The sequence below is a fragment of the Eleutherodactylus coqui genome, chromosome 10, assembly GCF_035609145.1.
Source record: "Eleutherodactylus coqui strain aEleCoq1 chromosome 10, aEleCoq1.hap1, whole genome shotgun sequence".
Taxonomy (NCBI): domain Eukaryota; kingdom Metazoa; phylum Chordata; class Amphibia; order Anura; family Eleutherodactylidae; genus Eleutherodactylus; species Eleutherodactylus coqui.
Genome location: NC_089846.1, coordinates 31,881,749 through 31,905,406, shown reverse-complemented (window position 1 = coordinate 31,905,406; position 23,658 = coordinate 31,881,749). Strand labels below are relative to the sequence as shown.

The window sequence follows — 23,658 nt, the reverse complement described above, 5'->3', positions numbered from 1 at the left end:
GCATAGCACTCCTCGTGCTTCTTCGTTGACATTGTCACATCTGCAGATCAATCTTCATGTGGGCAACACACATGGAGCATCGCCTGGATGGAATTTCACAGTGTGTTACACAGATATCATAGCTTGCCTATGCTATTTGCATAGCCTGACCGTCATTATATGTCAATGGCTACGCAAATAGAATGAGGCTACATATAAGGCGCAGAACAATCGTTTGGAGCATTGAACCAACGGATTAAGTGCGCCGAACATTCGTTTGGTGCCTGCTATATCTGTAGGCGTTGCACTTACAATGAGATGAATCTCCACTTTGGGCCCAGACCCGTCTTATTCCTGACAATCACATGACGTAGACTGAGGCATTCAATTGTTGTAGCAAGACAACCTGCTTGCCTGAAGCAGATGGATGGTATGATATAGCGGGGCAATGACAGACGGAGGCTGAGGCAGCATGTCTTATCAAAAATAACTTTTTTGGTAGGGGATCGGGATCTCTACCCAACGCTTAAAATGCCTCTTTTTCTGGTGCTTCATAGCGCCTGTCAACTCCCTCTCTACCCTCCCAGCCAGAGGGGATGGGCTTGGCATAGCCAAACGTTACTATAGTAAGAGGGGTAGCGGGCACTGCTCAACCCTCTTACATGCCAATCATGTGAGCTTTCTCCAGATTGCCCTACCCCTTACATGAAACAATGCCTGTCATGTAAACTATCTACCTCAATTATATAATAAGAGCAAGTAGTTTACATGGCAGGCATCATTGTGTTCTGTCTAAGGGGTGGGCAAATCTGGAGAGAGTTCACATGATCAGCAGTTGGGATGTCCTGCCATGAGGATTAAACACTGCACTCCAAACCCAAAGTCAACATTCGTCTCCTTGTAAGTGTATCACAAATTACCCACATGAACATCTGTATTTGTACCTGACTGGACGACCCTCTTAAAGAAGTTGGCGGGTCACCCGGCAACATTGCAGTAATAGTTCCAACTGTCTTAAAATAAGAAACAGTAGGACTTGTCTGTCGAATGTTATGGGAATCCACCGCTGTTGCACCACCATTCAAGTGATGGAAGATGACATCACTTGACTGTAAAAGCCAATCAGAGGCTGCAGTGAACTGCTGACATCATGGTGCCCAGAATGTAAGTGATGATGCCATATGAATAGGCGCTACAGTCTCTTATTGGCTACAACAATCAGGTGACTTCTGTTGATGTCATCTTCCACAAATATCTTGAGGAGGATGGCAGAGAAAGAACACTGGATGCCCGTCGCAGGGGACGGTTAGGTATTGCTGCCTTATTTTAGGACAGTTGGAACTATTACATGAAAGTTGTCCGGTAATCAGACAGCCCCTTTAAACTGGAGGTTCACCACTGGGAAACTCACGCTTACCATATATACTGTACAGTAACATAACAGCAATTAGATGTACAAGTAGGCGTGTCCCTATAATAGAGCAAGGCAAGAATTTAGCAGTCGCTTCTCTGTATTGTATCATTCTTTATAAAGACAGCACAGGGGGATTGTGGGACAGCGGCATCATGGATGGGCCAACCACAGACAATTTGGAAGGTGGAGCAGCTCATGCGGACTGGCAAAGGATGGAAATGTATGCTTTTCAGCCATACATTCTCAAATTACTAGTAAATGGCATATCCTGAATCCTAGGGGTTACTTTTTATTAGTAGGAAAACCCCATAAAGCTGCCTTCACATATGAAGGAAATGCTGCGAAAACTCTGCATCATTTACAGTACCAGCCATGTGGGTGGGATTTAAAAAATTCTCCTTCACATGGCGCGGAAAATTTCTGCAACTAATCCGCAGCATTTTTGAAAAACATTGCAGATTCCAAATCCGCAGCGTGTCTATTTATGCTGTGTTTTTTTGTGATAGAATTACAATGGGTGGAAATACAATAGTTAAAGCACATGGCACTCGTACAATTAAAAATGTGGCCAAATTCGCAAAAATTGGAGCATAATTGCTGTGGGGTTCTCGTTGCAGAATGCTGTGTGCGAAGGCGCCCTTATCCTTTCCTACATCTGTAATTCCCAATTGCAGATAAACACAATCTAACTAAACTAATAACACACAAACAGTTGTAGCGTTCGTGCCTTTTATAGTGCACACTGAGTAAGCATTCACAGTGCAGGAAGAAAAAGTATGTGAACCTTTGAATTTAATAACTGTGGGACCTCCTTTAGCAGCAATCACCTCCACCAGATGTTTCCTGCCACTGCAAATAAGATTAATGCAACACATTCTAGACCATTTCTCTTGTAAATGTGTTTCAGTTCATCAGTATTTCTGGGATGCCTTGTGTGCACAGCCCTCTCCAGGTCATACCACAGCATCTCCATTAGGTTATGGTTCCCAATAGGCTTTTGTCTAGAGCACAGGACTGTACAATGCAGAGATGGGATGTCATAAAACAGCTGCCATAACTTTATAATTCCCCTTCTCTTCCCTGCTCCATTGTTGGACACCCAACTGCTTTACAGTGTAATATAAGATTATGTTGCGTGAAGTTTACCAAGATGCAACCTCATTTCTATATTCAACCATAACGTATGTACCTCGTATGCTCACTTCCTATATGCTTTTACAAATAGTCTAATGTCTGCGATTGCCTTGTGACTGTCATTCTGTCATTTGTCTCTTCTTCTAACAGCAGTACCTTCTTTAGAAATAGGTAAAGGCACCGGTAACACCATACCGCTCCCTCTGCAATTACACTGCATGTGCCCAAATGCCAAATCCTGTTTCTGAGTGCCAAATATCCCATTCTTATTGGAGGGCTATAGGAGATATTAAGCCAATTCTGGTATATTCCTAAGTAGCACTTTATAAAATCACTCTTCGTTAACTCTAATTGACCGCAAGAATAAGAGTCAACGGAGATCGGGGATATTTCAGATCCCGTATCCATGCCTTAACTTGTGGGACCTTTAAGTTGGAAGAAGAAAGGGGTTGGATTCAGGCTTAACACCATATTTGTATTTAGTTCTATGGATCTTAACCATCTACCAACCTGATCCAGATTGTACAACCCAATACGATTCTATGGGAGCGAAAATGAAAAGTTACCTTGGACATTGGAGAGAATCTCATAGTCATGTCACATTCATTAAAGCCTCATGCATATGTCAATGTTATGGATCTATAATACAGCCCCTTGGACCTTGACCGTGCCATGTTCCATTACCATATTCTCCTCTACAAGCATTACATAGAGTACAGAATAGACATGAATCTATGACATAGTATTACAGAACTGTGGGGACTACCAGTGTTGGCAGACATGGGCTTTTCCTATGGCCGAAAACATGTTGGAAAGAAGTGTCAGTAGCCCGGATTTACTAAAGGGGTTGTTTGGGACTTTTTGGATTTTTTTCTGTTGATGACCTTTCCAAACCAATCAGCTGATATCTGGTGCCACTGTCACTATGGAGAGCACAGGAGGCAGATCGCCCTGACCTCATGTTGGCACAGTTCCCATTGAATTCAATGCTGACAGAGCTGATCACATCAACTAATCAGCTGTTCGTCTGTGATCTCAAATGGTGGACCTCACCAATCATCTATTAATGACCTGTCCTCAGTACAGGTCATCAATAGAAAAAAATTCGAAAAGTTTTGGAAAACCCCTTTAAGACAGGCATTCCTTGTCTTAATATAAAGTGCGTTAGAATAAGATGTGCCAAATTTATAAGGCGTTTCATGCTTTTTAATAAATTTGATGCACCTTTTGGGAGTCTATGCACCATAAAATCAGGTTTATGAGAGCTAAGAGCTGGCATAGATTTGTGCCATAACTAATGCAAGTTTCTGGCATAAATTATAGTAATATGTTGGGCTTCGGGAGGCCATGCTACCTCCTTCTAAGCCTTGCGCATTTTTCAGAAAAGCGGAGAGCACAACGCTAAAAATGCCATCACAAATTCCTCCCAATGTCTCTATGCAGGAACACAGATATATCAAACCTAGAAAAAGTCAGAATAGTGTCCTCTCCAACATGCCCGTTCAGAACATAGACAATCTGTGGAGCACTACCCCACCCCTCTAACGTTCATTTATAGGGGTTGTGCCAAGAACGTTATCTCATATCTACAAGATAAGGGAGATCTTTGTGATATGTGGGGGTCCGATTGCTGGGACCTCCACAGATCCCGAGAAGAGGGGTCCTAAAGGTCCTCAACGAATGAAGCAGAAGTTGCGCAGCCGCTCTGTTCATTTCAATGGGAGCGCCAGTGATTAGCAAATGCTTGTACTTTGCAATCTCTGATGCTCCCAGTGAAAAGAATGGAGTGGCAGCACGCATGTCCATCCGCCACTCCATTCATGTGGGAACCTTCTAGAATCCCTTTTTTTGTAATCTGCGGAGCTCCTAGGACTCAAATTCCCACCAATCAGAAAGTTAATCTATGGGTATAGAATAACCTTCTATGGTATCTTGGCACAACTCCCGGAAGTTAACCAACTTTGTTCAGCATGAACGGTTTATATTTCGTAGGATACTATCGGACTTGTCACCATTTACCATTACGTTTGTGGTCAAGCATGGCTCAATATTATCCAGTCGTCTTTACATGGTTCATTATATTTCTAAGATGGCATTGTACCCTATTGCTGTATACACTTATACATGGTATAAGCTACTGGCTTCATGTAATGCTTTTTCACCCTTCTGCATCTTGTTATACCATAACTTCCCTATGAGAATGCATTTTATATTGTTTTCTTTCTTTTTGCTGGTTTGGGCCATTGACTCAAAAAAGTGAATATTGCCCATAGTTTGGGCTGTGCCCATAATCCCCATAAATCATATTGAATTTGGATGTTTAAGTATGAAAATCTATGATAAAAGCTCATAATTAACAAAAAAAACAAAATCGCAAAATTGGTGATTCTAACACCATTCAATGCACATTTATGGTGCTTCTCCCTTTCCTGCCATATTGGCTGTTGAAAATAGGTAATCTTATGGTGATTAGTCTGACATGTTGCCAATTTCCTTGAGGCATGGGTAGTCATAAATGTCTTGTGTCCTGTGGTGTCACTTGTCCCACTTCTATGTAAAGGCCCTTTTACACGGCAAGATAAAGAGGAACGAGCGTGCAACCAGCAATGATGTAACGATTGTATATATTGTTCGCTTGGCATGCGGTGACATTGAACAATAATTGGGTAGTTTAGATTGTTGATTTGAATATAGCCATGCCTCTAGACAACCCTTCTGCAGATGAAGTATGATTTTCAAGTCATCATCTAACACTTATTGTACAAAACACTTGATCTAACAATGATTTGCATTAGAGTTGTGTCATGTAAAAGGTCTTTAAAGGAAACCTTTAAAGGAAATAAGTTATGGTGCTTATAGTTTAGGTGACATGGAGTCCGGGTGTTATGTCCGCACTAAAGCACCATGCCTTCGTATGGATGCAAGATTGTGGCCTTTGCAAACATACTTATAGTATTTGCAAGGACCAATTGCACCTCTCCAGGCAATGATAAAAGTATCCCTGTCCCTTACTAATCAGGGAAAGTGGGGCACCCCTGCCTAAAAGCAGGGTAATTGTCCTGATAAGGTTGGCCCCTGTGTCTTCATCTGGGACCTCGCTATCCCTGATCAGGAACCTGGAGAGATGCACTAAACACACAGAACACGACACTGTGCACACACACTGAACACAGAACAGGACTGCACATACAGCACATGTCTGGCCACCTGCACAAACATAACGCACACGTCACTGTTTACACCTAAATGCCAGGTTGTGCATATAACATAGAACGGCAAAGCCACCCAGAGCTCGCATGCATACAGATGGTAAACCATAGCTAGTTTAAGTGTCCTCACACCAGGGGAATAGAAAGTCAGCCACCGTGCTGACATAGGGGAACAGTGTCAGGCATCACCCATCTGACACACACATAGGACATCAAACGTCTGGAGGCCGCACCTGTCAAAGGGAAGGGAAGAGGGTGTCTGCATATGAAACAGACAAGTACTACAGATGTCCAGACCATCTTTAGGGAAGGAGAGACACACAGCAGACTAGTATGTATAGAACCAGCTCTAACACAAAGTAAAACAGGGAGGCACTAAAATGATCAGCAATCTCTCCCAAATGTTTGCTGGTATTTATCTGCTGCAGACCAGGGGGATTGGCTGATGTAGAATACCACACCCAGCCAGCTCAATTACCCCTATCTGTGAATGTGTACACAAGGAAACCTGTAGAACCACAGGTCTCATGTGCACAACCTTAACACCGGGGACATATACCATAGTTGATGACAGCTTATCTTTATGTTTCCAAGGGTATGCATACCACAGAATTAACCAATGCATCTGCTTTGGGACCCTTGGAGATAGGAAGCCTAGCTGCAACCCATATTTTAATGGTTTGTAAAAACTTGTGTAGGAAATCCCTTTCTACATGCCGAACATCATAAGGGTACTTTTACATGGGACAAATGTTGGACACTTAAGCACCGGCTCCTATGCTTTCACACAGGAGTGATAGTTGTTCAGTGACTGGAGGCAAAGTAGGCCGGAGATCTCTTTTGGCCACCCATCTCCATTCAACGTGAACAGGCAGTTGTTCAAAGCTGAGTGACTGCCTGTTTACACTGAACAAGAACTCACTCACTAGTAACATAGTTTCAGTCAGCTGAAGCAAAGCGACTAGTGACTTAAGAGCAATTTCTCGTTCAGTACTCTGGCAGGTTTACATGGGTCAACTACCAGTCAAAATCCCTCATTTAAGCAATTTCTTGGCCGATAGTGGGTCCGTTTAAAAGTAACCCTAGAGTGTGGACAATAAACCCAACAGTCATGGAAAGGAGATCGGGGGAGGACAAATAGGCACTCATCCTCCAACCCTACATAGTTATGGGTGTTTTATATCCTAGAAGTGATCCCCCACTCCTATATATGCTCCCTTTTGGGTCAACGGACGAGCATAAGTTATGGCTGCTCCAGCACCAAGGACCCAGGTCTACTACCAGACTTATCACCAACAGTTTAGCCCTTTAGATCGAAGGAACAGGAGACCCACCTATGTGATGGTTTATGGGACGGGAAAAGTGCCTAACACTGAGCAAAATGTTTTTTCTTTTTCCTTTAAGAGATGTCCTGCATTCGTTTGACCTCTTTGCTTTCTCTACTTCCGCTACTATACCATCATGCATCCTAAGGAACCAGTACATGTATAGAACTTTCTATCTATCTTCCTTCTGTGTCTTCTTTCAGTCATTTTTATACCGTCTGGTAACCTTGATTTCTTACACAAAAAGAAACAAAAAAAAAAGTATTCCACCAATGGTTTACCACCATTCCCAATGAGGGCAGATAGGAGGTCAGGATGATGAAGAAAGGCAGTTCATTTCATGGTAACATTTTCATGCAATTGCATACAGCAAACCACAGAATGAAGGCTGAAAGATAGAAGAGTATATGTAGAATAAGTGGCTGTAGGACATGTCCTAAAATCAAACCTATGTGTCGTTAGCCCTAAAAGAAATAATGTATCCATGCTAACCACCTTTGCCTTTCATTTCTATCCAGTGATAATGATGAGAAACCCTTCACTAGCAGCCAACCTTCCCTCAATGGCGATGTCAAGCCCCTCGGAAGTGACGACAGCTTGGCTGACTATGGTGGAAGTGTAGATGTCCAGTTCAATGAAGACGGCTCCTTCATTGGCCAATACAGTGGCAAAAAGGAAAAGGAGGCTGCTGGTGGTCATGACAGCTCTGGTGCAACCTCCCCGGTTAACCCTAACATTGCAATCGATTAAAAAAAAATTACACATTTTGATGGAGGAAGGTTTTAGGGGAAAGAGATCATGGATGAACACTAGGGGGGGCAGTGGGAAGAACTGGATGGATCTGGAGAATTTATTTTTCGCTTGCAAACCTATAAACCATTTTGGTGCCAGAGTAGCAAGTAGTATATTATGTGGTAAGTCTCTCTTGCACCAAACGGGTCGAACTGCTATACTATTTTTGGACTGCAACTCCATGACATGTGTACTAAGCAAATTAAAAAAAAAGAAAAAAAAAAAACATTTGAGGAGAAATTGGATAGGTGCCAACGGATTCTGCAGAGGATGGGTACCAGTGTTCTCATTTTATTTACTAAAAATGAACAAAAAGGGGTGAAAAACACAGCAAAGGATGACAAGAAAAACAAGATGGACACGCATCAAAAAATGTGGAAAAAAAACAAAAAAAAAAAGAAAAACCAAAGGAAGAAAAAATTTAAAAAAAATGCATTTTTCTCTTTCACGCCAAGTTTCGCATTCACACAAGAACTGTGTTACTTTTATATGGTGTCTTTTCTTTGTAATGGTCTCTTTCAGTGTGTTTGAAATTCACAAAGGCCCCACCGGCTCTGTGGGTCTTACTATCTGAGCGCAGCTTGCCAAATAGAAAAAAAAAACAACAAAAAAAAACTGATAAAAAAACATGGAATCTGAACAATGTATGCATATGTGTGCTTTTCCAAACATGACAAACTCTTCTTTATGTCTCGCCATCGTCATATAACTTCGACACGCCATCTGTCAAATCAATGAGCCAGATTCCGGGGCTATCACTTTAGCTCCTCCCCCTTGTAATCACAAGTAAAGTTTCCCCTGGAAGAAGAAAAAGAGTAATTCAAAAGTATTATTTTTTTATGCTCTTTAATTCACAGCCTCTCGTCTGGAAGAGAGGGGGCGTTACTCGTCAGACATTTGCGCAAAAACGTGCATCTGACATTCTCATGGTCTCTCTTTCAGCCAAACATAATGTATCATATCACAATATTCCAGTGGGTTGTTGAATTGTCGTGGTAAGTAGCATTTTTATACATGATAGGCTTATTTAATGTCGGGTGGCCAATAGTAAGACCATGAAGTAGCCAATGACAACCATGCAATCGCCCTCTATTAATCTCATTGGGCGAGGCGCCTATTGAAAACTAATATTTGACTATTGCTATTGGTTACAGTGTATATGTCCTATATGCACCAGGCTATTCCATAAGCTTTACAATGATACTCGGCAACCTCCATACACTCTGTTCTGCATGATGTGTATCTCAGGAGAAATGAAGGCAACAAAACCGATTTGACCCCTCTATTACTATAGAGACCTGCAATTCACGAATGGTTGCAAGTCCTTCTTGAAAGTAAGGGGTTTGGCCATTGATTACAGGGTTTATTGCATGCTCAGTGCAAAAATGGAAAGCAATTGATGAGCTGTAGAAAATCCTGCAGGCCTTTCGCAAGACAAGCAGGGTTCTTCTTTTTCGTAGGATGTCAGGACCAAAGGAGAACAAATTTTCTTGTATCCCAATGTCTTTTCTCAGGGGCAGGTGCAGCATTATGGCTAAGGTGCTTACTTGGGGCATCCATCCCAGCCACCTTATCTCCCTGTGCCTCAGGGTTCGCCCTGTGACTACTATTACCCATTGTCCCCATGTTTTTGCAGAACATGCAGCAGTGTTTCCACCTCAGAGGTGGCTGCCTGGAGACCTCAGCTGAATATTTCCAGACAGAAGTGCTGTGTATATATAAAGGGTATCATTTGTGTCCGCTGAGTAACCACCACCCCTGTCTGTTATCACATGTGGATGTTAAATTTGTTTAACTTTTTTTTTTTTTGGAGTGTTGAATCCGAGAGGGAGATGATGTGAAGGAGAACAATATACTAACCTATAGTGCCAGGAAAAAGATGAATATCTGGGTTTAGTTATGGGAGTGGCTGCATCTTGGAGTAGTCCGAAGCTCGAATCAAACAGTCCAAGAGTTCCATGGTGGGCATTAATTAGCTGCTTATAGACTACATATCTCAGATGCCTTGGTAAACATGTTGGTGCCCATAGATTCTCAATATGATGGCAACCTGAATGAAGGGCTACACTTTAGGACAAATTATTGTTAAAAGATAAGTAGGCCATCGGCTTGCTAGTGGTGATAAAAGATCTTCATGAATGGCTGGAAACAGGAGGTTACCATAATAGTTAAATTACCCCGCTGAGAACCAGAGGATCCTCCGGTAGGCTTAGGTTCTTAGGCAACAATGGTCCCCAACAGAAGACGACTTCAATTGGTGGAGCAAATCGCTTGCCTACATGTTTTATTTCTTATGGGTTGGTTCACAATTAACCTCTTACACCTGATGATGATATGTCTTGTGTGATTAAGTTTTCAATTAAATTAAAAGTGGACATATGGATAGTTAGTAGGTCTTCAGAATCATTTGCTTTGTTAGTTCCAAGGAGCTTAAAGAGGTTGGCCTCTTTATGTAGAATAAGTAGTGGACAGTTGACGGGTGGTATTTGGTCAGCTTACTAATACAGTTATAATGTAACAAGTTTTCCACTGTTCTCTTCTTTTACAAAGCCATACCCCTTCACCACCTAGGTAATCTTCCGGCCCCTGTTCCAACCTGCAAATGACTACCATTGGTTTGACTACCATTGACTTTACAAGTCAACGACTTTGGTGATAAAGGAACTTGGCTTCATAAAAGAAGACAACAGGATACAGAGTAAAGTTGCCCAAATACCATACATCAACTGCACAGTACTTACTCTATATAAAGTGGCCAACCCCTTTTAGGTCTAACATTGGTGGCCATTCATGTCTTGGAACCTGTGTGATATCCTTGATGCCAAGCATCACTTCAAAGGAACCTGCCATAGCTTTCCACTGCATTAAACCAAGCCCAGCCATAGAATACTGATCTACAGTTGTTTCGAAACCTTATTTTCTTATGGATCCTAATAAAACCATACCGAATAATCTGCCTTTATAAAATTACAGAACTGCATGCAAATTATGTAGACCAGTCCGTTGGTTGGGTGGGCCGGACCGTTTCTGCTAGCTTGACGTTTTTCTCCTAAACCCGCCCCTATGCTTGTGTGAGCAGTACATAATCCACAGACTGCAGCAAATCCCACGCATGTGTCATGAGTTTACTAATTGGTGCATGTGCAGATCATCAGTCCCTTTTGTGGGTATATTCAGCATTCTCATCTGCTCATACCCAGCGCATGCACGAGATTTGCTGCAATCTGTGGATGATGTATTGCTCAATGAAGTAGAGAGGGGTAGGTTTAGGGAACAAACCTCAAGCCAGCAGAAATGGTACAGCCCACTATTTATAAGAAAATATATTTTTGAAACAACTGTAGATCAGTATTCTTTTGCTTGGTTTAATATGGTAGAAAGTGATGGTGATGGTGTCCTTTATAGGTTTATTCCAATTATTGATATTTAGGGCATGTTATGTTCCATGAGATAAAGGGAGAGAGTTGCACATATCTATCTTCATCTCTCCATTCCACACCAAGAGTGGTCCCCTGTCCTGAGATAGGTGCAGGTCTTCAAAGTGGGACCTACCTTTGGAGACAATTATAGCATAGCCAGTGGGTAGGCCAAAAAATGTCTGTAAAGGGAATAATCACTCTATATGCAAAGAGCTTCTCAGCCTCCCATAATTCTACCAATAGACTGAGTAAACCATGAATTCTCTCCATAGTTCACCATCTAACGATAGCCGGCTGTTTGATTTTTCATTTTAGAATAAGCCACCATTATATCCATTGGACAATGTTCCTTGTAACATAACACACATTTATGTTCCTTGTATGTAATATTATATAATCCCATTACTACAACATGTGGAATTCTGCGATATGTCTGCTAAGAGGGTAAGACCTCACTTGAGGTCATAAGTCATGTAAAGGATAATGTTTATATGTGGTTTAAAGTGTTCTAAGCGGAGAATGATGGCAATGACATACAAGAGAGTAGAAGACTGTTCATCCAATTTTATACCACCATTGCCATTACTTACATGTTATATATAGGATCAATGTATTAAGGGGCCACTATAGTTCTATTATAGCAGGGATGTACAACCTTCTCCAATCTGTGGGCCACATTTTCAGATTGAACGAATCCCAAGGGCTGCAACAAGACTTAAGTGGGTATGACCATTTGTGACAAAGGTCCGATAGACGGGAGTCTTGGAAATGAAATCAGCACTTATCGGGAGAATGAAGATCCCTTTTTGCCCCATTTGTACTCCAGAGAGGAAAGGACCGTGTATGTTGGTCTTTCCATTGTACTTTATGTGACTTGGCGAAACATTTGTGTTCCCATAAAGTACAAATCAGATAGCTGCACAGACACATGCCCACCTCTCCACCTCATCCACTACTTTCTGGAGTGCCAACAGGCGTTAAGAGACCCCCATTTTGCAAATATGTGGGGGTCACGAAGATGGCCAAACCGTGCAACATTAGTACTTATCCCTGCTCCGACACTACACTCCCTTCCTCTGATGTGGAGTGGACAAGTATAACTAATCAGATGGTTGGGGGCCGCAGTTGTGTACCCCTACATTATAGCCTAGATTAGACAGCCAACTGGCCGTTGTTACATGAGCACAAATCTCAACAAGCCGCTGACTGATGAAGCAATCTTGGACTTCTAATTCGACACCAGCCGGCCACAGGTTGTGTTCCTACCTTCTAACCCGTGCAATATGGACACTGAACACCACGAATAACACTTCATATCCAATTATTTTGGTTTTAACTCAGCTCAAAGGAAACAACAACACTGTGGAATGAATTTTCCTGGCATTGTTCTCTACGGACTCTGCGCTTGAATGCTCAGACTTGGTGTTTTACCCTCCAGCTCTTAAAAAAAAAAAGATAATTAACACTTTTGCGGTCAGGGGTGGAGGCTGCAGGCACCCCTGGAAGTGAAGGGGTTAAAGGGAAATCAAGAAGCGCCGGGGCAGGTGCGTGATGTACCTTTTTGAATGTAAATAGTGTTTCTGAAGTTTGTATCTGCCGGTAGTGTATAGGCCTCTGTAAGTCCCTGTCTATAGCTTGGTATTGTTAAAGAAAAATACAAACTATATCATGATACAAATCAGTTGTGTCGGCTGTTTTATTTGGTGTCTTGTGTTAATACCGCCATCCGAGCAATTTTGTGCAAAGTTCCGACTTAGTCATATCTAATTACTCTAATCATAGCCTGATACCAAATCTATTGGTGTCCACCTGCTCCACATATACCAAGTGTGGGTCAACTGCTGCTTTATGGAATATGTAGCATACGAACAGAGGTGCCCCTACTATAAGGTGACCTGAGCCTCCTGCCTCAGGCAGCAGTCTGCAGCACCTTTAGAGGGGCAGCACTAGGCTTGCCACCTAGGTGGTAATTAAGGCTCGTATTTACTACTTACTGGCCATATTAATGGCTGATGAGAAAATAACTGGGCAGCAACCTGATACTGTCAGGCATTTAACTCACCATGCATCTGCGATCTGGTTGCCGCCACTGTTGTAATCATACTGTAACCCCTCTCAGGTGGCCGGATTGCTAACTATAAGTGAATTTAAGGACAGTTTGTAAAAATCAGGTGTTTTCTGCTGCTGTCCATAGTGTCAGATGGGAAAAAACACCGTCCGTGATTTTTCATAACTTTCCATGAAGTTTGCAATGTGCATGTGGCGTTGTGCACAATGCTAGCAGTAGCTCTTGTAAGAGGAGTTGGGATTGGGTGGTGGATGCAGCACTTAATTGCAGCACTGGGCAGCCATCCGTATATTGAAAAGCGGCAGCATTACAGTGTGACTCGTGAGTGGTGCGTGTCCGTGACATGGGCCTATTATAAGCTTTCTGTGTGCTGCTAGCCTGCTACTGTGAGGCCTGGGACTCAAGCTAGCCTGCTCTGATTGAGTCTGGAGTAGCAGGACTGACTGAACGGTCCTTGGATACTGTCTTTCAGGTGACTTAATGAACAATATGGGAAGGGAAGTGAAAGACCAAGAAAAAATATACTGCTAATAAACACAATTGAAAACCTTGCTATTAGAAGTGTGAAGAAAGAAGGGAAGTAGAGGAGCAAGAGACACCGATCATAAACTAATATGTTTCTACACCAATGCACAAATATTTGTTTCTACACAAATAATATTATTGAGGTCACTAATGGGAGCACTATCACTACTGGGGCCACGATGAGGAGCACTATTACTACTGGGGCCACTATCAGGGTCACTAGTACTTCTAGACAGCCATTAATGGGGTCACTATTACTACTGGGGCCACTAATAGGGTCATTATTACTACTCAGAACACTAATGGGGTCAAGGGCAGATTGAGCATTGAACTAATCCAGTAAAAAACCTGCTGGACCCGTTGGGTTCTCAGGGCTAATACAGGTGCACACTTGCTGGAAGTGCACTGAACTTAAACAAAAAATATATATACTCACCTCACCTGTGCCACTCCTCTCACTCCTGACCTCTGCGGTTCAGTTTTCCGCACTGCTCAGTCGAGGACTTCCTGGTAAAGTCATCACGTGATCAATCCAACCAACCTTGGCCTCAGCGTTGATGAGGTTGTGAACTGGCTGTAGAGATAACGTGATTGATCTGCTCTACCAGGAAATCCTTGGTTGAGAAGTGAAGGTGCAGCATCCGAGGAGCGGGCCCACAGCCAAGGAGATGGCAGGGAAGACATAGATTACTTTGGTCACAGTGGCTCTACTATCTCCTTCCCTGGGGGTAGCACGAGAACCATCCAAGTTACTGCTGGGGGAGGTCACAGGGAAAAGTAACAGGGAGTTACCTTAATATCCTTTTGTCACTCGTGACGCCACCGTTCCGTCCTCTGCGGTGAATCTCGATGCCATCAATAACTCAGTCCACACACAGGGAAGCTTTATGGACAAACCGGGAACGATTGGTAATGTCCATTTACTGCAACCGGTTGAACCTTTACAACATCAACAGTCTGGCACAGATACAACGCAATAAAGTGGTGTGACAGGGAGGATTCTCGGGGTATTTCAGACAATCCACAGTCCCAGTTATCTGTTTGATCTTGTTCCCAGCGACTCTCTCTTTCTCTCTACCGGGCCACACTCACATTTATTGGTCCTTGGTTTCTGGCAGTACTGGGTAGTAGTTCAGGTAGTACTGGAACACTCTGGGTGAGCTAGTCCCAGGCCAAGCAGTAGGAATCACTCCACTTCTTCCATTGTCCACACAGCAGATGATCACTGTGGTTGCAAGACTACCACCTCAGACTCCCACTCTCTCTCTTGAAAAAAGCAGAAAGCCCATTGCATACACCTTGCAAACACATATTGCGGCAAGTTGGGGGTTACTTGCTTTCCCTGGCCCAGGGGTTGCAGCACCACAATGATGTCCAGAAACAGGGTAAAGTCCAAATGCGGGTTCCTCCAGCATTTATTTAAGCATAGCAGGTTTTTCAGCATACATACCATCAAGCATGTCATATACAACTTCACACTGTTGTCTGTCACAGTGCACACAGCAAGGCAAACCGCTTCCTTCAGCAGACCTTCCAGGAAGGTGACATCGCCCCAACAGGCGATGAGCGAGGGGCCGACTAGCCCCTGTCCGCTCTGTGCTTCCAGGTCCCTCACAGACCAGCACCAGGTCTACATAGACCTCAGGCCTTAATGAACCTAAGCTGCACTAGCTTCAAGGACCCTGAGTTTGTAAGGGAGGGGAAATTTAAACTGTCTAGCTGCACCCGTGCAGGTGCAGGTTGACTAAATCAAACACAGTGACTGTGCTCAGAGGCCCTCTACAGGCCACTCTTGCTACTGCACTGTCACAATATATACATACAACAAGATGCATTTCTCAGACATAACCCAGACATTTACTCATTCAGTACTGCAGAGGTACAATACACATCACAGATACAACACTACATGTAAGACATTGACAATACAAATGCACAAGTCAACCATTTAACATTATGGAGGGGCCCCACTCACTTCGGGCCACTACAAAGGCAGCGTGGACTCAGAGGCTGGGAGTGGGAGGAGCAGCACAGGTGAGGTGAGTATCTGTTTTTTGCTTCACTGCATAAAGTGCATTATCAAGCCATTTAGGCTATGAGGGTACGTTATTAGCACATTTAGCTAATTTAGGCCATGAGGGGCGTTATCAGTTAATGTAGACCATGAGGAGTGTTTCTACCTAAAGAGGGCCTGAGGACCATTATTACTTAAAGAGGTATTCCCTTCTCGGCTTTTCATAGCCGAGATGGTCAACCACTGTCATGGCTATCTGCCACACAGCGAGAGCCTTTGGAAAGAGCCAATCCCTTAGCGCAGCCCTCTATCCATAACTCTCGCTGAAGTGAATGGGAGCTATGGAAACAGTGAAGCTATGCTGTTTCCATAGTTCTCTTTCACTTCAATGAGAGCTTCGGAAACAGAGCTGCACTAAGCACTCATCTCTTTCCAACAGGTGATTGGAACAGAGCTTTTGGATTGTCCTCTCTCGGCCATGAAAAGCCATGATGAGATTGCCCCTTTAATTTAGGCCTTGAGGAACAATTTTACTTAATGGAGTCAGAACCTTATGACTGAGTGGGACTCTATGAATGGGAAGATTATGTAGAGGTTGGTAAACAAAGCGAAGTGGCTGGAAAATTGAGGAGTCAAAGATGTCAGTGTCAAATCCTGCAGACAAGTTGTGACCGGGAGAAGACATCATTGCATGTGTGCTAGATGGAAAAGAAAAGGGAAAGTCAATGCTTACAGTCAGAGAGGATGTTGCCCGTGATCACTGGATATAACGGTACTTATCACTCATGCAGTGCACCTGTGTATATATATTGTGGAAAGTTGGGGTCTGTTTGCCACAGGATCGCCCTATTTGGGATGCCGGAATGGCCACCTAACACGAAATATGCTCCAGAGACGTGGATTCTCTTTAGTTCAGGCTCCTGCCAGCCTTTATTTTACAGCACACAACAACGTAAATTATATACAGTACACAAAGCTCGGGGTTCACAACCCACAGGGTTCTCTCACTAACCCCTCCTGGGGCGTCTGGAGGGCGTCTCTTCCTCCTTCAGAAGGTGTGACAGACCCAACTGGTCCACACTGGACCTCAACTTGCAGCCTGTCCTGCACTGCCAAGCTGTAACTTCTCCCTTTGCTTCTGGCAGGAACTGGCTTAAATGCAACCCCTTCCTGCTACACCCATCAGGTGTCAACCCCTTACTTACTTGACTAGCATACTCTGCAAGTCATTCTGATATTGCACCACTACAATATATATATATATATATATATATATATATATATATATATATATATATATATATATATATATACACACACACACACACACACACTCCTTTTTAAGAAAATCAAGCACCTAGAAGGAGTTGTCAGAATCGAAACTTTCTGTGTGTGATAGCGCTCACCCCAAGGTCTCCAGACACGAACACGGCCACCGGTACCCAAACTGAACCTGGATTTGTTGCTGTAGACAACCCAGTTCCACTGAGGACAGTCCAGTTTTGTCATTCATGACACCACTGCAAATGGAGGTGACTTTGGCTGTCAAAGACAGTACACATAATAGGCACCATGAGACTAAACGTCCTTCAGCCAAGCACCTGGAAATTGTTCAGACAGATACAGGGGCCAGTAACGATTATACTCTCTGTCCAGGGGCGTACCCAAAGGCCCAGGGGCCCGGGTGCAAAAGTTCAGCTTGGGCTCCCCCCCCCCAGCCCTTTTCCCCCTCCCTCCGTACCTATACCTGAGGGCCAATGTCCACGTGCAGATTTTATTTATAAAATCTGCGCGTAGCACCCGCATCGGAGATTCGTGCGTCTTGCTGCTCATAGGGATGCATTAGCATCCGTAGGGCAGCTAAAAGCATGCAAATGGGATTCCTTCCTGGCGTGCAGGTTGCATGCACAAGAATAAATCGCAGCACGCTTCATTTTCCTGCGGATCTGCCGCACAGGCGGCTCCCGAGGCTTCCATTGAAGCCTATGTTAGCCGTCCGTATCTGAAGCACAGCCGCAGCTGTTTTTGTGCTGTGCCGCGAATGTGCGGGAGAGCAGGAGATTTTTTAAAAAAATTGGTGCGCATGCACACGGCACGCTGCCGGTGTGCAGAGCATGTGCCCCGACCGGAAGAAAGAAGATCCGGCCTGCACAGAGGAGAGCCCCGGAGCATCCAGAGAGGTGAGTATAATGTATTTTTCCTCTCTATGTCTGCGGGCATGTACAGATTTCACTGCGGGATTCAGCAGTGAAATCCATGCGTGTAAGTGGAAATGAGGCCTAATAGAGAGAGAGAGAGCGAGATAGATAGATAGATAGATAGGATACAGACATGATAGATAGACACATAGAAAGACATACAGGCAGGCAGACAAGCAGATGGATAGATAGATACATAGGGGCCGAACTACTTCTCTTGTGAGGAGAGCAGCTGGGTATTAGTGTATCTTGACGCCACCAGGAACTCCTGGTGGAGTCAAGATTGGCAGGAGGGTCACGTCCCCTGTCCCTGATTGGATCGACAGCTGGCAGGGCAGTAGCCGTTGAAAGGCATACTGTAGCCATGGTTATGAACCCTGTTCTCTTCTGCCACTGCCGCTGCTGGTCCAGAAGAGCCCCACCACCACGATGCTGTTTCCCAGACGATGTGACACTGTTTGGTGCTTCAGGGAGGCCCCCAGGGACTGACGCCGCACACTGGAAGACCACACGCTGCGAGCGGCCGACAACCACAGTTGGAAAGGCAGCAGGTCAGGGCAGTCCACGAGCGAGGTACGGGGAAATAAAGAGACCCTCGCTGCAGCCAGCCAGCGCCACCAGCACTGCGAACCCACGGCTCCTGCTGCAGCGACCCAGGACCTGCAGCCTAAACTAAGTTCCCTACCGCTGGCAGAGACCCCCGGCTCTCGCAGCAGCCAGGCAGCCCCAGAGGACAGCGCCGTAGAGGGTGCTTTCCGACCGCCGGAGGGAACATTCACCGCAGATCAGTGGCCTCTGCACGGACTGGATGCTGCGGTTTACCTCCTTCCTCGCAGCCACAGCATCCACGCTGAGGGTAGGCCACAGAAGGGACCCCACAGAGGGCTGAAGCGCCTTCCCTGCCGCCATTGCAGCACCAACGCCACAGGGAGGTCACTGCACAGCCCTGGAGAAGCACAGCAGGGAGTCCATTACCGCTACAGGGGGAACACTGCCTACTTACATTGAGCCCGGTAGGACCTTACAGCACCTTCACATCTGGCACCAATCAGGAGCTAGGGGTGTCACAGGGGCGTTCCTCCTGTCAAACTCCTAGCTTCCGGGTGGCGTCAAGATATACTAATACCGAGCAGCTGTACACAGTGTCAGCAGGAGGGAAGCAGCAGAGAGATGACATCATCATCCCTGCTCCACTCGATGCTGTGCTGTGTCGTGAGACTGTGTCCTCTCTGCTCCTTCCCCCATCGCCCCTCCTCTTCACCTGTCCTCCTCCCTTCTCCTACTCTCGTCTCTGGCTCATGCTGTCGACCTGACCGCACTAATCACGAGGCCGCCGACAGTGCGAACTGAAAGTGTACTTGTATATGGTGGAGGACAGCCTCTGGGCCCCCTCAGGCTCGAGGGCCAGGTCGCCGTCGCGACCCCGGTGACCCCTGACTGTACGCCTATGCCTCTGTCTCTGGATGGCGGACAATGACAAAGGCTATTGTAGCCGAAACGTGTTCTGCGCAGACCTGTGAGCTGTATGCTTTTTATTTAATAAAGAATGTAATTTTTTAACGGTAGCAGCTCCTCTCCACTTCTATTTTTGTCATATGGAATTTAGCCGTCTGCAGTCCACTGCTTGAGGACGGAGCTCCCGATGAAATTCAGATTTCCCTGCTATATTGGAAGATACTGCTGGTGAGCCCATACTTCTTTTTTGGCTTACGGACAATGAAACGGTTGGAGCTGCTTGTGCTTGTTGGCCAATCAGATTCTCTACTGGTGGTCTGTTGAGGGCGTCCTGAGCCCGGTCACCTTGTGCAAGTGTCCTCACGCATCCACTGGTCCCAACATTTCCTAAGAGTATGGACAGAACGGCCCAAGTAGCGATCAATGCACTGATACTACCATCCCCTTTCTCTCATCCCAATAGTGCGCCCCTCTCAGACTCTGGTAACGGGGTGAAATCTCTTCTCTGCATCGTCGAGGCGTCTAGTGGCCAAGAAGCTCTACACAAGCGGAAGAAGAGGTCACTGCACACAAGGAGCCTCTGAGAGCCTTTTTATAGGCAAAGGGGGGAACCAATTTTAGTGCCTCAGGTGGCAAGACCGTTCATCTAATCCCACCACAACTCTAATCATTTATATACCTGCCTGAGATGAAACTGCATGCCTAGTTTTGCAGCAAAACATAAACTCCTTCTGCAGGGTAACTACACCTGTGACCCCATACCAAACCCAGTGCCAGAAACGCTACACATTACTTAGTAACTATTTTATATAATATTACACACTACATATAAATAGACCATTCTCTAGATTCTATTTGTGAAGTAGCAAGGGGTTAAGATTACGTGATACCTTGAAATCCCCTAAATAAAACTTGTTATAGGGATTTTCTGACTCAGACAACCCCTACTGAGAAGACCATCTAGTTTCGAAGTTTACAGATCAAATAAATAGGACTGCTTCCAAAAATGAAAATTAGGAAACATATAATAAGCAATTCTGTCATATTATCATTCTAGCTGGGGAACCAACCTAATACTAGTCCTACCTATAGTATACAGCTGTGCCAAGACAGAGCTCATCGTTAGTGCTTCCCTATAGCATCCATCATCATCACTCCCAAGTGTCCTGGTTATGGCAGGACAGTCCTAGATTTTGGGTGCTGTGGGAAGCATGCATCATGTTCTGATTTCCCCCACCCTCACCGGGCCTCATTCCTAAACCTCAGTCCATTAGCAGTAGTAATAACCTTCTTCATCACTCCCTTAGTAGTAGTCTTCCCTACTCTTGATCTCGGTGTATATGAAGATGGAGGAGTCAGGTTAATGTTTGTATGTAGCATGCTATTTGGCACCACTGGTTAACTAATGAGGTGAATTTTCACTGCTTCTAATGTATGGAAGTTCAGGTAAGGGGGTGGAATTTAAAAGGGGGGCATTATTGAATGGGGTCACAAAGGGAGCACAAAACCTAAGTGGGGCCACAGAGGATGCTCTATATATGGGGTCACAAAAGGGATACTGGTACTATGGAAGGGTTATTGAGAGGTTTATAGGGAGTAGTGGCTGGACAAGGACAATGTGCAGATGTATGTTGTGCCTGGAAGAAGTCTTCATGGTGGTCTGGATCAGATAGGGAAGAAAAGGGAAAACAGATGACTTCAATCACCTATGATCACTGGAGGTAATTGCACTGTAATCACTATCACTGGGTAGAGCTGCTACATTATTACTGTGAAGGAACACATAGGGCATGGCCGAACGTAAAAAAAAAAAAGATTAAAATCTGTGGTACGCTGAGTTGTCCAGTTTGCACCTCCTTTCAACCAAGGACTCTTGGCCATTTTGGCTTCCAACCCTACCTATACCCCTGGCCACCTCTATTAGAATATAACAATCTAATATGTTACTGAAATCATTTTCTTGTGCTGCTGTTGAATCAAAATGCCCAATTCTTGAAAATGTTTATTCTTTACTGATTCTATTATATGCCTATCTGTTAAATTCACAGCAAATATGGAGCCTGGCAAATCGACTCATTAATTGCATTACAATCATGCGTCACTATTATTGTCATGCTATAGAAACCACACTAGATGGCGCCATACCAAATCATAAACTGAGCAGAATGATGCATTAAGCGTAGATGAGATGTAGGTTGATCGTGACAAAGACATGGAGGGAGTGTAGAGTTTTGTGACATGCAGTCGCACGGATGAAGGCGGCTCAGCAGATAAAATACAACTTCTTACCTAAAAGAAGTTCCAGATGGATGGGGGAATAAGGAGAAGTTTACTACTTAGAAGCAACTGACATCTGCAACATGTGTAGGCGCATTATACATTTAAAGGGACAGTGAATCGAAATCCTGGTATGTACATTTGGTTTGTAGATGAGCCATGCCAGCATCTATGATCACTACTTTAATAATCACCTATATGCATATAACGCATACATATTATGGGTTCTGTCTTCCTTGGGGCTCACAGTTTTTTAAATTCACCTATTAGCATGCTTTTGGAGTGTAGGAGGAAAGCCATGCAAACACAGAGAGAACACAAAAAACTCCACGCAGATGTTGTCCTTAGTCAGAGTTCAAACCTGGACCCCCACACAGCAAGTCAACAGTGCTAACCACTGAGCCACCATGCTGCTCTGTTACAAATACTAAGTCCTAATAGGTTGCCAGAACAATTTTTTTGATAATTTAGTTACTGTACCACCGTCTGTTAGTGAACCCCTCCCCGTTTAGAGCACTGTCATACAATGTGGAAATACTGTAATTATGCTACATAGTGCTATATATCAGCTTTATAACGAATGATGTCCAAATAGCTATGCCACATAGTCGTCTAATGAACAATGCTATACAGTGCCACCACTGCCATGCACTACAAAAACAACATACTGTACTTGGCAGTGCTTAAATAGCAGGTATGCACAATGCCTTAATAGGTACCACTATATAGTGCCCAAATAATACCAATATACAAGTTCTGCAATAATAGTGCCATACAATGTCTCAATAATACTGCTATACAATTATTGGTAGTACGGTATTAGAATTTGTGGTGCCCACACTCTTCTAGTGCACCTTTTGTGGTGCCCCCTTGATGCGCCAGTTACACACCGCTAAGGCCAATCCTATGCAACCCCATTTATCAAAAATAGTAGATAACATCATTAGGCTGCTGTCACACTTACGCATTTTGGGCACATTATGTGCCCATGTTTTGTCCCAACAGGGTCTACTGACCAGATATCACAACATGATAGGGATCTATAATGTTGTTATAAGGGACCGCAGACAGCGGGTCATGGGCTGTCCCGGTTTTCCAGGTTAATGGCAGCCTGATGGAGATAGGGCGCAGGAGTCGCCATTGCTGAGCAAGCAACGCTTTATTAACTGTAATGCAGAAAAATGGTCAATGAAGTTCAAGAGTCCGTATGAATGGTTGTTACTCAGAGTCCTGGCCTGATTGACCGAAATCAGCAATAAATGATAATTGTCGCACTAAACAGGTGAGATACCTGTAACAACTCTGGTGCGAGTTCAGCATCGTCTGAGGATAAGGAAAGGAGGAAGCCCTTGGCACTGACTTCACTATGCAGCTCTGTTTTTCCTGTTCATCAGAGGAAAGCTGTCCATAAGACAATTGCTACAACTCTGTAACACAAACCAGGAGAGACTCCCTTCTTCCTCAGTCCACAGCTTAGCTGCTCTCTGCACACTCTGCAAGCTAGTCCTTAGGACTGTATCTACGACACTGCATTACATCGGGAGAGGTTCCTGCTTCAACCTCTGTCCTGCACCAAGCAGCTGTCTCAATTTCTTTGGCCCGGTTCAAACAGCTCTAATTTGCTGCATGCCGCCCACGAGATAAACGCATGCAGCACACAGCAAGTACGCAATGAACATTGCGTGCTTACTGCAGGCCATCAATCCCATTAACACAACCATGTGTGTATACCCGCATAATAAGTGCCAAGGTAGAACATGCAGCGATTTGTGAGCGGCACAATGTAAGTCTATGGCTGCTTGCTACAGCATATTCCGCATGCAAAATATGCGAGGGTAATACGAAATTA

At 44.4% G+C, this 23,658-nt stretch overlaps 1 protein-coding gene across 2 annotated transcripts in view; it reads left to right on the top strand.

Annotated features, from left to right (window-relative positions):
* L1CAM (L1 cell adhesion molecule) overlaps positions 1–12,950 on the top strand; it is a 245,188-nt gene extending 232,238 nt beyond the window's left edge. For both annotated transcript variants that reach the window (XM_066580774.1, XM_066580775.1), the window contains one exon: positions 7,580–12,950. In XM_066580774.1, the coding sequence (XP_066436871.1) occupies positions 7,580–7,811 (232 nt within the window). In that variant the 3' untranslated portion in view covers positions 7,812–12,950. The remainder of the gene's footprint in view (positions 1–7,579) is intronic.
* The last annotated feature ends 10,708 nt before the right edge of the window (positions 12,951–23,658 follow it).